Source organism: Equus asinus, chromosome 2, assembly GCF_041296235.1.
Source record: "Equus asinus isolate D_3611 breed Donkey chromosome 2, EquAss-T2T_v2, whole genome shotgun sequence".
Classification (NCBI taxonomy): domain Eukaryota; kingdom Metazoa; phylum Chordata; class Mammalia; order Perissodactyla; family Equidae; genus Equus; species Equus asinus.
In genome coordinates, this window is record NC_091791.1 from 181,927,160 (window position 1) to 181,944,367 (window position 17,208).

The 17,208-nt window shown below is 54.2% G+C and overlaps 1 protein-coding gene across 1 annotated transcript; it reads right to left on the reverse strand.

Moving 5' to 3' along the window:
• Window positions 1–2,751: 2,751 nt before the first annotated feature.
• On the reverse strand, window positions 2,752–8,162 carry FOXA1 (forkhead box A1). Its single transcript, XM_044765517.2, has 2 exons — window positions 7,855–8,162; window positions 2,752–5,523 (listed from the first exon to the last, which is right to left on the reverse strand). The coding sequence occupies exons 1-2, from the start codon at window positions 7,924–7,926 to the stop codon at window positions 4,192–4,194; spliced, it is 1,404 nt and encodes a 467-aa protein (XP_044621452.1). The 5' UTR covers window positions 7,927–8,162; the 3' UTR covers window positions 2,752–4,191.
• Between the last annotated feature and the right edge of the window lie 9,046 nt (window positions 8,163–17,208).

Consider the following 17,208-nt stretch of genomic DNA (forward strand, 5'->3'; position numbering starts at 1 on the left):
TTGTATTGATCGTTTTTTGCAAAGTTTTTTTGAGAAGAAATTTAATAAGCATTTTCGTGGAATTGAGATCAATTTTTTATACTGCCAAAGCAAGGAGGTTTTTAAATTTTATCACTCCAGGAATTCTTTCCCTCTTCGGTTCATTCAAATCTGTCAGACTCCTGAGAAAAAAATAATGTTTTTTATACTTTCGGTGAAATCAATCGGGTATCTAGCCTTCAGAAAATAGAAACAGAAGTTAAGAACTTTAATAGGATTTTGTTTGTTTAATCCCTCCTCCCATAATAATTCTCACCCATTTATTCTGCTATGAGGGGAACGCCAAGGGACAATGCAAATTAAATTTTATCTTTGGGTTTAAATACTATATTATCCACCGCGTGGAAAACACTGAGCTGCTTTCTAGTTGGGAACACTTCTAAGTTGTATAGTTTCTGCTGAGTAGAACTAGCGAGCTTTTCTTCTTTCCTATGTTTAATTGTCTTCTCTTTTTATCAGTTTTAAAAATGTTTCAGGCCTGGAACAAGGTAAAAGTAACATTTGAAGTTCTGCTTCCCAGCGCTATACTCACTCCCGACACATTTTTCTTTTTTTGTAAAATTTTTGCTCGGTGGCGTCGTCAGTGGATCGGAGGGCCTCCAGAGCTTTGCACGCTCGGGTCTGTAGGAAGGTTTTCCCTTCTCGCTCCCTCCCTCCCCCTCCGGAGACCCCTCCCCCACCTCGGGCGAAATTCCTAAATAAAGCGAGCCCGGTGGACCGCGGCTGGGCGGTCAGCATCCCCTTTCCGGCCCCTGTCTGCAGGAGCATCCGAGGTGAAGAAATTTAGAAACTCAGAGATGCAAAGGGGGGCGGGGGCGGGGGGGGAGGGGGCGCCTCGGGAAGGCGGCGCGCTCCAGGAGGGTCCGGCAGCCCTGCGACCTACAGCTGTTTTCCTCCTGGCCCCGGGCGCGGCGCCCCGGCCCCGGGCGCCCGTGCGTTTGTGTGTCGGGGTTTCCGAGGAAGGGATTACGCAGCAGGAGCAGCCGCGCCGCGCGGGCCTTGGGGGCCGCAGGAGCGGTGACGAGGCGCCTGGCCTTCTTTGTTGACTTTTAGGTCTCGGGCTCAACAGATTTATTCGCTGGGAGGGGAAAATGCCCGAACAATGAAGAACTAACTGCACTTGTCACCTCGAGATTCTGGCGGTCCTTGCTCTGCCCGCCTTCCCGGCAACCGGCCTCCCTGGCGCAGATCGCGCGCCCAGAGGTGGCAGAGGCGCTGTCAGAAAATCGCGGGCGAAGCCCACGAGGCCGGCCCGGCTCGCCCAAACCCCATTCTAGCTGCCCAGGCAGGTCTCCAAAGGGGCCGCGGCCGGAAGCCCAGAAAAAGTCTCTGCCACCAAGTAAGAGAGCAAGAGCTAAGGCCAACTTCAGCCTGATGGGTGAAGGCAAGACATCGATACTGTCAACATTTTTAAAGAGAGGGACGGGGACATCACGGAGGGAAACACACGAAAGTTAGACGATTTAGGTTGAGTGGGGCCGGGGAAAATTCCGAGGCCCTGAGCTCACGCCTTTACGTTACATTCAGAATTCGAATTTGCCGACGTTTGTTTACCCGCTATACAAATATAAATAACTGTTGGGATTGGACGCTTTTTCCTCTCTTTGGCACGCTAACGTCCTTCGAGGCCTCCAAATTAGGTTTTGAAATTACTCAAACCAGTCATTCCCCTCTCTTTCACTAGCCGAAGTGAGAGCGGGAGTTTGGGATTTCTGGATTTCTCTCAAGGGCTGCATGGCACCCCTTCTCTCATCTGGGGAGGCAATTACGCGATCATTAAGGGACTCACACAGCCCTTTGTATCTTGTCCGCGGCGTGGAGTGGGGCGATCAAAGTAACGGCTGTCCAAGTTCAAGCGCTGGCGAGGATGGAGTTCACACCCAAGGGCTCAGGCAGGCCAGCCTTTGCTGGGGCTGGTGTTCTTATTGTTGATGTCAATCCGAACAAGACTTACAAAGAAATAGGTGGACTGGAAAGTGAGCCTACTATCAAAGGAGATTAATGATTTTGTGATCTCAAGCAACCGTGGGGGTGTGAAGTTGCATTTAAAAGCTTCTTAGAAGGCAAACAAATCGCCAGCTTTGCGTTCTCAGGAAAAAATACTTTTAGAAACAATGTTTTAAAAAATATCTTCACAAAATATAAAACAGCAGCTATCCTGAAATGTCCTGGCGGCGCAAAACTTCCCCTGCCGGAGTGAATTAACTTGCCTCCCCCGGTCGCCTCCAAAGCTACTGTGATGGTTACATTTTGTTTCCCTTTTCATGAAAAGAGGGTTCAGGATTCTCTGTTGTAGACAACTTAATTTTATCAGCCACATCTGATACTTTATTCTCACTCGAATACTTCTCAGAAAAAGGAAAATGATACATTGGGGAAGGTGGTTAAATTAATATTTGATTTCATTGTGGGAAGATTCAAAGGAAACACAGAGAACTTAAGCTCCTATCAAAAAATTGAAGTAAATATTGCTGGGAAAAAACAGTCTTCAAAATCTCAATTCTTGGGATATGAAATCAATTTATCTACCTACTTTTATTGAATTTCTTTAACTGCTTTTTACTAGCTACATGTTCATATATTAAACATAAACAAAACAATTCTGTTTTAGATTATTTTCCTTTTTGTCATTTATATTCAGTGCCAGGACTTTGAAAAATATCACATTCAGAATATCTATTTTGGATTTAATTAAGGAAAATAACAGAAATCTTTTTTGTTAACATTTGATTTATTTAAAGTCCTTAACTGCAATTGATCAAGAACATATTCCACGGCTTAAAGTTTATCATTTTTGTTATTTAAATCAAAATATTTTAATTACAATCACATTGATAAAAATTAACATTTTAATTTGTAATTTTAACCATCATTTAAAGCAATTTCAGCTGTAAAGAAAAAAAAAATAAACCATGCAATAAATTAACATTGAGAAAGCAAAGAGGAATAATAATGAAACCCGTCTGGCTATACTAACACCATGTCCAACTGTGAAAAGTGCATTAACACTGAATGAAACAAGCACACGATGGCAATAATTAAAATGGCCTAAATCAATTGGATTTTGGAATCTTGGACCAAATTTTGAAATACAGCTCCCTATGACTTATCTCTCCTCCAACACTGTAATATTCCCTTTTTTCTGGAAAAAAAATTCTTTAAATGGTATAGATAACATAGAAGCTAATTTTACACGTTATGTGACCTCAGAATAACATGACCATGGCACTCTGCAAGGCAAGGAGCAGAGTTACTGAGGAGGGCAATTTTGAGGAATTGATTCCCAGGGCTGTATGTGGGTGGAGAGGACAAGGTGGTGGTGGTGGGGGGGTGTCTTTGTAACTTCTCGGTCAGGCAACTCTCGAAAATGTAGATGTATGTCACTTATCTGTTACCTCTGTATGTCACATAAATATATGGAGGATGTCTACATATTTGAGCATGTGCATAAATAAGTCCATACATAATATATATGTGTTTCATTTTAAGACATCTGCTGTCTGAATGTATGGGGAATGTAAGCTGGAAAACAAATGGCTCTGGTGTTTATAATCTGTTTGTTTTGCTGCATCACAGCGGTGTTGTCCCTCGTACTGTTAACAGCCCCTAGTGTCTACTTGTTTCTTCAGCCTTTCAGTTCTTATGGTTTAGAGTACTGCCATAGACCTGTAAACTCGTGGCGGGTGTTGGGGGTCAGGTACAGGGGTGGGAGGGGAGTTGGGGGGTGGGGGAGCACAAACGAATATTTTACAAGCTTGACCAACTTTCCTTTTTCTTTAAATAAACCCTGCACAGACCAGAATGTGTCTGGAGGGGAAAGAGGGAAGAAAGGGACAGGGACAAGGAAGTAGGGGGACTTTATATACACACTTGTGGATCATTAAAACTTTGCAGGAAAAAAAATTTTTGTCGGTTTGGGGTTGGTTTTCTTTGTAATAATATACACAAGGCGTTATGAATAACAATAACAAAGTAACAGTCCTTTGTACTGGGGAAAAGATTGTGCACAAAAAAAGAAATAAAAATAATTGGGGATTTTATTATGCTTTTGTCAGGTTGATATGTGTGGTTTGGTTGCTGTTGATTTTTTTTTTTCTCTCTCTCTCCTATTACCAGCATGGCCCATGCCAGACAAACCCCCAGTCCCGGGAGCTAGGAAGTATTTAGGACGGGTCTGGAATACACACCTTGGTAGTAGGCCGGCTCCAGGGCTGAGGGCTCGATGGGGCTCCTAGTGGCCACCGAGGCGCTGCCGAGCGGCAGGCTGGCGGGCAACGCGGCGCCGTAGGGCGAGTACTGTAGCGCCTGCTCGTAGGCTTTGAAGTCCAGCTTGTGCTGCTGCTCCGAGGAGGACATGAGGTTGTTGATGGAGAAGGGGTGGTTGAAGGAGTAGTGGGGGTCCCCTTTCAAGTGCAGCTGGGACTCGTGGGGCGCCAGGCCATGCGCCGGGTGGGAGGGGGGCACAGATACCAGCGCCCCAGGCCCGGAGCTGATCGGGGGTGCAGCCGAGGATGCTGGAGTCTTCAACTCCGAGGCGCCCCCTGTCGCCGTCGCCCCGCTGTGGTCCAGAGTCTGGGGGCTGGCGGCGGGCCCGGGGGCCGGCGCGCCCTCTAGCTGGCCCGCCTTACCGTGCACGCCCCGGTGGAGGGGCGAGTCGGCGCCGGCGGTGGCCGCACTCGAGGGGTCCTTGCGGCTCTCGGGGCCGCCCTTGGCACCGCCGCCGCCCCCGGTCCCGGTTCCCGGCTGCTTCTCGCACTTGAAGCGCTTCTGGCGGCGCAAGTAACAGCCGTTCTCGAACATGTTGCCGGAGTCCGGGTGCAGCGTCCAGTAGGAGCCCTTGCCCGGCTTGTCCGGGGAGCGCGCCACCTTGACGAAGCAGTCGTTGAAGGAGAGCGAGTGGCGGATGGAGTTCTGCCAGCGCTGCTGGTTCTGCCGGTAGTAGGGGAAGAGGTCCATGATCCACTGGTAGATCTCGCTCAGCGTCAGCATCTTGCTGGGCGCCTGCTGGATGGCCATGGTGATGAGCGAGATGTACGAGTAGGGCGGTTTGGCGTGCGGGTAGCTGCGCTTGAAAGTCTTGGCGTCGCCGCCGCCCGCAGCCCGGCTGCGGCCCAGGTTGGACGGCGCGTACGCCATGGGGCTCATGCACGGGTTCATGGCGGCCGCGTAGGGGCCCAGGCCGTTCATGGAGGCCGCCGGCTGCGCGCCCATGCCGCCCATGCCGCCCGGGCTCAGCGTCGTCCCCATGGCCGTCACGCCCGCCGCCGTCATGCTGTTCATGGCGCCCGCCGAGCCGCCCGGCATGCCGGCCACGGCGCCAGGGCTCAGGCCAGCGCCCAGGCCCGGGTTGGCGTAGGACATGTTGAACGAGGCGGGGGTCATGTTGCCGCTCGTGGTCATGGTGTTCATGGTCATGTAGCTGTTCATGGAGTTCATGGCGCCCAGGCCCGAGTTCATGTTGCCGCCCGGGACCGAGGAGTAGGCCTGCAGCGAGACAGCGAGGGGAGAGGCCCCGAAGGGAGGGTTAGCAGGGCGCGGGCGGCCCGGCCACGGCGGCGAGCACCTCTGCAAACCCAGGACCCCGCCCGGCAAAGCGGCAGCGCCCTCCCCGGGACGCGCGCTCAGAGAGGGCTCGCAGGCGGGCGCAAACCGCTAGCGCGGCGGGCAGGAAAGACGAGCGCTGCAGAAAACATGCCCCCGGGAAGACCGCGTAATCGCCCCACACGCCAGGCTCGGGCCGGCTTCTGGGACCCTCCATTGCCGCCTCCATCCATGCCAGGCGGCACCCGGCTCTCCACCCCAGGCGGGCCTCGGCAAAGCGCCCTTTTGGTTGAAAGGAGTTGAAACTCCGAAAATAGAATTAATCTCTGACTCTCTGCTTATTCACTCTACCTTAAGGGTGAGGTGGGTTCCCTGGTGCAGCCCCCCCAGGGCGGGCAACAGGGACCAGCTCTGAGTCCATCTCGCCTAAGCCTGCTAGGCCCTGCTGACGGCGGAGCGGCCTCGGCTGTGCGGGGCGGCTGTTCCCCTCTCCCTGACAGAGCAAAGCATTCATGGCTATGTGACCAGCCATTTCCCAACAACTGGCTTCACTGTCTTAGCAGTTTTCGCTCAATGGTGATTTTTTGTTGTTTATTTTATTTAGAAGTAGTGTTTTCCATCTACTTGTAGCAACTGTAATATTAAGAGGGAAAGAAACTCAGAAGTTAAATGTTTTGGAAAAAAATTAAAAACAGATCTACCACAGGAGAAGGGGCTGGGAAGAGCGCATTATAATATCAACACACTGCATACAGTTAACTAACATGTAACCTCTTTAAGCCACTCAGAAACTTGCACTAGTTTCATTGCCTAGTTCCAGCCCCCTAACGTTTGAAAATTTTGGTAACACAATTTGTAGATAAAAATCTCTATTTTTTCCCCACACTGATAAGTAGACACTGATCATTTCAAAGCCTGGCTTTTGAAACTACATGAATAGTTTCAAGTACTTTAAAATTCCAAAATCAAAGTCTACCTACTTTCCCTTAATGCTATTCTCCTCCCTATTTCTCAGCTGTAACATGTGAGGAAGCTCTTTCCATAGGGGGCTTAACTGACGAGTGGGGAGAGACGACTGCATCTGAACTAAACCTGAGGGCGAGTTCTGAGCTCCTTTTAAAATCAGCAGTAAGAGAAAAGCCTTATCAACGGCAATTTGGGAATGCACTGGCTATGTTAAAAACGCAGAGTCCAGAAATATAAAGACTATCTCTCTGATAATTTAATAAAAATGATATCCTTACATTTATTTTCATCAGCAAATATTTCACTTGAAAACATAAAAGATGAACAAAGATTTAACTAGGCACACACTCTGCTATGGTGTGCAAATAAACTCGAGGTAAGTTTGTGGAGAGATATATATACACAAATCTAAATAAATTACCATGAAAATATTTCCTGATTCTAAATTTCTATATCTTAAATTAATGTCTTAAAGTATTTTTACTTTTTTTTTTTCTTTCCCCAAGATTATCCAAGGCAGTTTCAACAAGCATTGTCTATAATGGTAAACTTTTGGGGGGTAATCGCCAGCCGTTTCTAGAGAAGTACTTTTAGTAGGTGGTGGTCCTGCCTGTACCTGGCTGTCCTCGCAATCCCTTTGTGCACATTGTAAAATAAACCACATGAACGTGCCACCAAGGGGACAATGAAGAGAAACAGGTTCTCCGCCCAGAGTGCTGGAGGAAAAGTCAGCTCGCACCAGCGCCACCCAGCGGTTCTAGAGAAGAATGAGCACCCTTCTCCCTAAACATGGCTTTTGAAGAAGTTTTATAAAATTTCGGAATCTTTCATTATTAACACGCTCAACTTAGCTGCAGCGCGCTTTCATCAGAAGACATCTGCAAATTCAACCGCGGGAGGAAGGGGCCGCTCTCTCTGCGGCGAACTGTGGCTTTCTTAGAGTTGCCTCCAACTGGTGCTGGCGCCCGCCCGCCAACCCGACACCCGGCCCCGGCCCGGCCCCGGCTCCCGCTCTCCGCAGGCAAGAGGCGACTGCTTCCCAGAGCCGGTCCTTTGCAAGCCCAGAGTTTCCTAACACCCTCTCGCCGGCCCGAGCGCGAGCGCCGGGACCCAGTCTCCCCCCGGGGCAGCAGATCCGGCTCCGAGGCCGGGCCAAGGCCGGGACGGGGCCACAGCGGGAGGGCGGGCAGCGGTGGCACCGAGGAGGCGCCCCCAGCCCGCCAGCCTCCCGCCCTGCCCGGCGCCCGCCTCGCCTGGCCTCCCCAGGCACGGGCTCCGGGAACGTCCCGCCCGCTGCCCGCCTCTTACCTCCTGTGTGTCCGCGTAGTAGCTGTTCCAGTCGCTGCTCTCATGCCCTTCCATCTTCACAGTCCCTAACATCCTGGAGCCACCCTGCCCGATGCAACCATCCAGCCCTGTGCGGAGCGACGGGCGGCCCGCGGCGCGGGGCGGGGAGGGGAGCCGGGCCGCCGGAGTCACCGAGCACCCGCGCCGCCCCAACGCCACCCTAGCGAGGAGGAAGCCGGGCGCTGCGGGGCGCGGCGTGCGCGGCGGCGGCGGCGGGGGCGCGGCGGGCGGGGGCAGGCGGCGGCCGCGGAGCGCGGCGCCCGGGAGCGCCTCCGCGGGAAGTGAGCGGACGGCCTCTGCGAGGCGAGTGCAGTTGAGCTGATGTGGATCTTACGTCGCTCGAGTGCCCACCTCCTCGTCCTCTCCCCATTTGTCCGCCGCACAAAGACGCTCGCACCTACAAAGCCCGAGGTGCACCTGCGAGGCGGCCGCCCGCCAGTGCCGCCGCCGCGCCTCCCGCCCCGCCGCCGCGCGCGCCCCCCGCGCCCCTCCCGCTGCGCCCCCTCCCCCAGACCCGGCCCTCACTCTGTTTGTAAAGCAGCGTAATTGGTTTAAGCCCGGAGGTTGGGGGAAGAGGGAAATGGGGTGGGGGGCGTGTAACCCCCTTTGGAAGAGGAAAAAAGAAAAATAGGCGGGGCCTGGCGGGCTGGCGAGGGTTCTGGATGGGAACCGCGCAGCCGGAGAAGGGCTAGGGGCGGTGGTGTTGGAGCCCGGCTCGCGGGGCAGTGCCGGCTGAATGACCCCAGCGTCTCTCCCCAGGGGGACCCACCGCCCTCCCGAGGCCCGGGCTGCGGGTTCGGCCCGCACCCCTCCTTCTGTTCTGGCCGCTTCCAGCCCCCACCCTCCTGATTCCTGACCTAAAGTTCAACCCCGGGAGACTGGAGTATACGGATCCTCCCCATAACTCCCCCCCCCCCCCCCCCCCGCCTCGCCCCTCTCCTGACTTCAGGCTTGAAAAAGGAAAAAGCCCCACTTTTGCCCCGTCACTAGAAACTCGGCCATCTGAGTCAGCCGAGCCGAGTGACGTTAGGCCGATCCGGGCTCCTGGCTAGCAGAGTGGAGACGCTGCCACGAAACCCATACCTGCGGCTAAGAGCAGGTGAGTCACGGCACCGTTTTATATCTTTATGACATAACTTTTTTTTTTTTTCCGCCTCGGTCCGCTCTACTCCCCTTGTCATCTGTAGCGATCATAAAGAGGAAGAAACTGAGAACAGATGTCTGTGTGATAGGGCAGGCGGACCGAGTCGGGCCGTCCTCCCTCTGCCCGGCTCCTCCTCCTGCCCCCCTTCCGCAGCCTCGGGGACTGAGCTAGAGGCAACCGTCTGGTTTCCGATAGGGAAAGGTCAGGGGGAGGGGACATCTCCCTAAATACGCGCGTTAGCTGGGAGAGCCTTGGAGCGGGCGCGGGAATGCATTTCCTCGGCTAGAGAGGTGCCAGGGCGAAGCCAGAGGTGGTCTCCGGCGGTGCGTGGTCCCATCTCTGACCTAGAGGGGCCGGGCTAGGACCCTAGGCGCTCGCTGGGTTTCTGTTCGGTCCTGGGCATCGGTGGGAAGTTCTTCCCCAAGCCAAGCCTCTCGACTCCTATGAGGCGGTGGGTAGTGAATTGCCCACATGTCCTGGGGAGGACCAACTGAAGTGACTGCGTAATAGACACTGAGTTGGTGGTTGCACGAAGGTGCGTGTGTGTTTCTGAGTGTGTGCGTGAGTGTGACCATGTGTTTCTGAGTGTGTGTGCGCCCGTGTGTGTGTTGTCCTCCCTGTGAAACCACGAGGTTCTTTAAGTAGCAATAAAATATCTTTCTAAAATGACTAAGAATCGCAAAATGTTCTTGTTTGGCAAAGTTTTAAAAATATTATTAATCTCATTTTACGAAATACGTTTTAACTTGTCTTCCAGATACCTTTTTTTTTTCTCCCTGTGCTTTGTTCTTTTAAATCTTTCTTCCTTGAAATCTGGCAACAGAATCACGTTAAATCCTTGAACCAAACAAATCTCTCAAATCAGCAGGGGAGCACGGGAGAGTGAAGATGTGCAGTTAAGGAAATAAAAAAGATAAAAGCATTGGATTACAATTCCTTTTTTTTTTTTTTTTAACAAAAAGGGGGCTGGGGAATGTCACATTGTAAGGAAAGGAATGAGGGGGAAGTTAAACCCACCTGGAACTCAGTGCACAGGCACGCTCCTCCCCCGCCTGCCCCGGTGACCGCCAGTTAGTCCCCTCAGTTTGTGTAACTGTACCTGCAACTGTGTAGGTCTGCACATATTTCTCGGGCGACAGTCAGAAACTAATTCTTCTGTGCAAAGTTCCCATCAGCTGCAGGACCTTAGTTCCACTTGTGAAGTACACGGATGCTTAGCTTCCTCAGCCTGAGTGGGGGGGTGGGGGGGGGTGCGTGGGGGAGAATTTCAGTGCTAATGAGCTTCCTTGTTCCTTCCCGCAGTGATTCTCCAACGCCCTCTTGGCTCTTCAACAACGTCGAGCATGACTAGGGTATTTTCTATGGGTAGTAGCAACTTAGAAATCGCTTTTATGGTGCACAAAAAGCCGGTGCCTTAAGGGGGGAAAACCTGCTTTCACTTTAAAGGGGATCAATTAAAAAATCAAATATTCTTCCTCTTTTAGCCCACTTCCCAAACCTACTAGGCCTCATCTTAAGAAAAAAAAAAAGTCAACTTGAAAAAAAGAAAGCCCATGTTCATAGCGGAATGGCCAAAGCGAAGTTTCTCCACGGCTTCTTCAAAGTCCAAGACCGGTAGTGAAGAGTGGACTCTGCCAGCTTTAGCCTCGACCCAGCTTGGGGGGTCCCGGGTCCGCGGCCCCAGGAGTTCCTGTGAGCACAGCGCCTCCTGTCGTGGGGAGGGAATGTTGAGTCCGCCCACAGGCGCCCCCGGCGAGCAACGCCAGGCGAGCCTAGAACTCCCCATGCCTCGCTCAGCCAGAGATTTGGGTTCAGAGAGGTGACCGCCAGAGGCCAAGAGGAAGGAAAAGTGGCAGCTCCGTCAGCTCCCAGCCTCTCTCCATCTCGGTGGCAATGACGTTCCAAGACACCTAAGAAATTTCGGAGGTGAAGTTCTGGTGTACCCAGATGCCAGCCGGTCATTTCCCCGAGGTTTAAAAGCGAATCATCAGGGCCATGCAGGATCTTTGATTTTGAAAATAAACAACAAATAAATAAAACAAAGCTGCTACCCCCGGGTTGCTGGCCAGCAGGCAGCCAGGTGACGTGCCTGGCTGCTGCAGCCTGCCGGTTTCCAACCTCTTCTCCCAAACTGGCCCTGTCTTGACGGTTTGGGAAGGTGGTGCTGTGCCTTCTGGGGAACTGACCCATCTTCAGCCTCGGGGAGGCTGGGTGGACTCGAGGCAGGGGAGCCACGAGGGCCGCCACGTGGCAGCTTCTGGGGCGTCCCGTGCCAAACTGGCCCGGGGAGGACAGGTCTGCACGAGCCTGGGGAAGCCCAGGTAGCGGGGCGGACAGGCTCCTCTGGAGGAAGCCGGGGCGGTCAGGATGGTGGGGTGCGCGAGTACCCCAGGGGGCAGAGGGCCTTGGAAGCGTCCCCGCCCTTCCCAGAAGCTTTCCGCGGGAGCGGGCGGCCCACGGCCCACGGCCCACGGGGCCATCTCGGCCACCTCCACTTCCCTTTCCCGGCATTACCTGGCTGCAAGCCCCTTCAGCCCTTCTTCACTGGGACTAGAAGAAGCAAAGGGTGAGGACGGCAAGAGACGGAAGGAAAGGCCAAGGGCTCATGCCTCGGTCCCAGCAGGCTGCCTGAGGCGGCGCTGGAGTCCTTCGCGTTTAGCGGGACCGCAGGGCGGGCAGAGAGCAGGGCCCGGGGTGCCGGGCATCTCCGGTGACCCTGGAGCCTCCTGACGACTTCTCTGTCTCTAGTTCTCCCTAGTCTGTCCCCTGCCCCCGCTGACCATACCCCCGACGGGGCTGTGGCCAGGTCTTGGCTGCCCCGGGCCCAGCCACGCTCCAGGCAGGCTAGTCCGAGCCCCTCCGCAGGCCCCCACCCGCCACCCAGAGAAGAAGCTTAAACCCTCAGCCTGCGGGGAGAACCAGAAGCAAGGAGACTGAGACCGGTTCAAAGCCGACCCGGACTGGGACGCAGATCGGTTTAGGACCGAGGAAGGCCTGGGACGCTGGAAGCAACTGTCTGCACTTGCTTGTGCCTGGCCTTAGCCAGCCGAGGTGTGTGCCCGAGCAGGGGAAGGGCCGGCGCCTTCCCGCAGCAGCCCCCGGTCCTCAACAGCGGGAGGCGGCGGCCAGGCCCTCGGGGCCCCAGCTTTCCCACCAGTCTGGGGCGCAGGGGGCCGGGAGAGGAGAAGCACTGAAACTCAGACCTTCCTTCCTCCGCCATTCCTTCTGTCATTAAGTCATTAGTTAAATTAATTCACGACTCACAAGCAGCAGTAGGTAGGGCCCTGGGACCACCCAACCGGCCTGGCGGGGCAGCTCGGTGCGGAGAAGTCTAAGGTTCCCGGCCGCACCCGTGGGTGGGCCAGCACAGAGACACATCCAGGGCTTTCATTCTACTGGAAAAACGTTAATGTAACATTTTAATCCCAATTCTTCAACACTGGGTTTGTTCCTTTCCCTACTGCTCCTGGGGCCGCCGCCGGGTTTCTGAGCTGCCCAGGGCGCAGGCCTGGCTCGCCCGCAGCCGGATGTCGGAGCCGGAGCTGCTCCCCGCCCGGCCTCGCCCGCGAGCGACGAAACTGTCCGTCTGGCCGTGAGCGAGAGCATCGCCTTGCCAAAATCAACTCGCATTTTCATGTATTCAAATGAGAAAGGTTGGGAAGGGCGACCGGCCCTCCTGGGAAATCACTAGCCTTGGAACGAAGGAAAAAGTCGGTCCCACAGAGAACAGGAGCCTCTCTCCCTCGTGGCCTGGGCAGCGGACCTGGCAGCCCCCACCCCGCGCCCCCCCACGGTCGCCGCCTGGGTCCCCGCGGCCGTCGCGCGTCTCCAGGCAGCTGCGTTCCCCAGTTACCGACTGCCTCGTTCACAATGGTCAGCAGGCAGCTTGGCGAAGCGCCCCGTGCCAGCCAGTCTCTCCCCGCCCCCGCGCGCCCTGGAGCGCTGTCTCTGCTCAGTGGTGCCCCCACTTTCCTCTGGCTACTTGAAAACTACGAGGGTTGCGGTCCTAGGGGAGGGACTGGAAATGCACGCTTCAGACACGGAGCTGGAAAATTAGTGAGAAACGTGACAAACTTTAGATCTGAGAGCAGAAAGGGCCTAGAGCGGCTGAGGCCCGACTGTGTGCCACAGACCAGGCAGGGCGCCTTGAGATCCCAGCGTCCCCCCACCTGCTGCTCTGGGAGGTTGGAAGCCTGTGCGAGGGTGGGTCAGAACCTCCATTCCTCCCAGGGCAGAAGCTCGCGCTAATGGGGAGCAGTGATGGAAACTGAGGGCCTCAGAAAGCTCAGCGAATGTCATCTCTTCCCTCGAGGCTGCCAGCTTAAACCTAAATCCTTCCTGAACGTCGACGAGTATTTAGCTTCGCAGTCCCTGAACCACCCCCTCCCTCCCCACGCCCCCACCCAACACAAACAGAAGCTTTCCCACGGCCCCTCAGGCGGCCCTGATAGTTTAATTTTGGCTATTCAAATATGATTACCCAAATTTACATAGTTCCCTTTAACAGATGCTTTTCTAACAATCATATAAATCATCTCCTACACATGGGGGAAAAAAGGTAAAAGTGCTTTTCAGCCAGATTTTTTTCCATTCTATTGACTTCCTGTTTTTACCCCCCTAAATTTCCCTAATTTTGAAATTGAGCTTTGGACTGGCAAAAAGACTAATTTATTGGTATGCCTGGAGGGAGGTCGCATTCATTATTTAAAATTAAAATTTGACTAGAGGACACTATTGAGTGGCTGCTTCTGGGACTTCCAGCAGCTATCCCAGAGCTAACATCAGAGGAAGGTTTTGTTTTAAAAGTAGTGCATTTGTTTGAAGTTGTTTGATTTTCCGTGTCCTGTGGGCCACAGAGCAAAACCAGGACTTAACTCACATTGCAGTGAGCTTGCTTCCAAACAGAAACACTAGGAAGAGGCCTCCTTGGCAGCTTTCCCTTTCACTGGGATCCTAGCAAGATTTGCAGGACCTTTGGCCACCATCTGAATGCTGCCGGCCTGGTTGCCTACTACCAATGGATCAAAGAAAATGCAGCTGCCAACATTGGGCATTACCTCTGGTGGCAAGTCCAGGGCAGCCTTCCCTGGGTGTGTGGTGAGGACTTCGTAGACCTCCCCAATCCACTGAGCCCTGCCCTCCCTAGGTCCACCTGGCTCTAGATTCCTGCCAGGCACTATCACTCCCTGACAGCAAATTCCATTTGCATCTTTTTCATTTGTTTTGTCTTCCCCTCTGGATTGGAAGTTCTCTGAGGGTGGGGACCACAGTGATCCCCTCTGCCAGAGCAGAGCCTAGAGCATGGTAGAGTTTCAAGAAGGATTTGTTGACTCAGTCAATTAACTGTGCCAATCCAGAGATTGGCCAGGCTGGCGTTGGGCGGGAAAGGATGGCTGGAGGCTAGAAACCGTATCGACCAATGCCAAAGTCTCCAAGCAGCAAGAGGACGCGGCTCAGCACGGTGGGCTTGTGGAGTGAACAGACTGATACACGGACGCTTCTGGCAGAATGGCCAGGGTCTCAGAGCCCTGGGATCACTGGGTTTCCAGGCCCAGTGGGCATGACCCTTCCCCTGGCATCGATGCTTGATTTTCATCAAAATCATCAGGGTTACATGATCAAATCGGAAATGCCCATACCTCAGCGGTAGCTGAACTTGGGCAGGATCAGCGGCCGCTCTTGCCCATTTAGGGTCGTCAACGCGTGACCCAAGGCAAATATTACACTTATCCCCGCTGTGAAAAGGCGGCAGCCGCGCCTTTATAGCAATTATTGATTAAAAGTTAAAGAACCCCATCAAGTTTCCATCAAGCAAAACGTTTCACTCAGAGCTGTAAAGGAAACGTCCGTGTTTAAATAACATGTTGAAATTGGCAAACAGATGAAGCTGAGCCCACGCAGTGAGAAGGAAAAGCCTTGGGGCCGAGCTCTCTTGTTAGCCCAGGGTCGCGCGCGCGCGCGGGCCTCCAGCACGAGGCGCTCTGCGTTCCCGCCCTGGCGCTGGGGGGCGCCTCGGGCTCTGGGCGCCAGCTGGGCTGGGTTTGCGCAACTAGAGTCGCAGGCACGATCCTCCCAGGGGCTGGCTTCTCGGCGAGCCATGGAGGTGGCAGCGCGCTCCAACTTATCAAACCTTTTCTTTAATAGCCTCCCTGTCTTTCGGATCCAAAGCTTTTTATTCCACACGCCTTCCCCGTGTGATGCAATGGTTTTCTTAAAGGAAAGACCACCAAACCTCTCAGAACCCGCCATGTTGTTTCCAGGTCTTAACGGGAGACCCCTCGTGTCATCTTTTCCTCCTGAAGGTTCATTTGTTATAAAAGCATGCGTGGGAATCCTTGAGAGAGGAACACGTCCATCTTCTCTTCTGGGCTGCTGTCACTCGGGAAGCCACCAGGCAGCGCAATACCGCAGCTGCATCTGGTGTCCTTGACGTCCCATGCCCCTAACCCCCACCCGCACCGGACGATGCGGGGCTTGGGCCGTGGCTCGGACGCCGTCAGGAATCTGCGCCGCAAACTCCCTGCTTTCAGACCACGCTTTCTTACCACGGCGGCTCCCCACCAGGAATCCCGTCCCTGAGGCCGGGGAGAGGAGCTCAGAACTCGGGTTGAGCCTGATCCGCCTTGGAGACTAAGGGTTCTAGCAGATCTGGGGGAGGTTTGTTTTCTTTCAAATGCTTTCGGTGATGCAGGCAGCGGGGTAGATCCCGCTCTCCTCAGCCCAGCGGCCTCCTCCCGCCAAAATGCCTTCCATTGTGAATCTCTGGTCTCCTCTGACCTCCTCATGACCCTCCCCTCACACCCCGCCAAGAGAAGTGGTTTCAATAAATAAAGCACAGGGCTCGGGTTGAAGGTCAGTTTACACTGGGGCAGAAGCTTCTAAAACCCCTGCAGGTGCTGGAATGGGGATAACCCAGGCTGTGGTCCCAAGAGATGCGAGAGGGAGGAAGCAGGACTAGAGAGGATGTGAGAAGACGCGGACAGGGTGTTGGAGGGGATGCGGGGCATGATCAGAAGCTTGGCCGCGGTCCAACCGACCTCGAATTTGCTGGGGAACCTTAGGCCTTCCGGCCTCAGTTTCTTCCTTTTCCAAACGAGGAGCTTGGACTCCATGCTCAGGTCCGGGCAGTCGTCAGTTGTAGGAACGAAGCCTGGATTGCCTGGGGCGGCAGTGAGGCCTGAGGACTCCGCCCAGGGGAACCAGGACCTGTGTGAACCTAGGAGGGGAAGCGTTATGGTGATGGTGGTGAGGGGGCGGCTCAGCTCCGGGAGCAGCGAAGCATTTCTCCATGAGGGGTCGAAGACGCTGGGAGAATAGGTACCGCGAAGCAGAGTCTCCACCCTTTTGCTCTCGTTTTGTGGCATATGTTTCATGGTCAATTTTGGGCAAAAGACTTGCCATTTTTCACTTTCCAGCATCTCCAAAGACAGCAAACAGCAGGAGAGAAACCAGAGCGTGTCTTCCAATTTCCCAGCCCAGGCAAAGCCTCCAGGCTACCAGGCGGCTCAGCGCTCGGCACACTCTCCTGGGCAGCGCTGGCCCCGCTGAGGCTGAGGGGCTCTAAGCCTTAGTCTCTCTCCTGATACAAGTTCCAGCCTGGCTCGTTCATGCAACTGACGAGGACAATAGGGTTTATCTTTAAGAACACAGGATTTGCAATCGGACCTGGCTTCCAATCTGTACTCTGCCAGAGACTTGCTGTCTCTGAGCTTCCGTTTCTCAACTGTAAAATGGGCACGTTAGTACCTACCTCACACCAGTGGAGTGCGGCGGAGGTGCAATAAATGGTAGCAAAGACAGCCTTCGCGGAACTCTGGAAGACCGGGCGGTGCTGGATGCTGGAACAAGTAGTGGCAGGTAACCCGGCCCAACAATCTAGGAGCCCTGCCCTCCCTCCCCCTGCTTTACAGGTCTTTTGCAGTTGGTCAGCAGCCCAGCACCCTGGACCTCGCGGTAGGCGAGAGGGAGGGAGCTCCCGGGTGGGGACTGTGCGCGTGGAGGCTGGCTGCGCCGCCTCTCTGCGTCCATCGGGACCCTGCCTGGAATCCTCTCAATCTCCCCGACTCGCGGGGCTGCTCTCTGGGGAGTCGGAGAAGGCAGAAGAACAGCGTCAGTCACACGTTAAGGACCTTCTGGGAGGAGGAGGCTCAAAAAGCGAAGAGATAAGACGT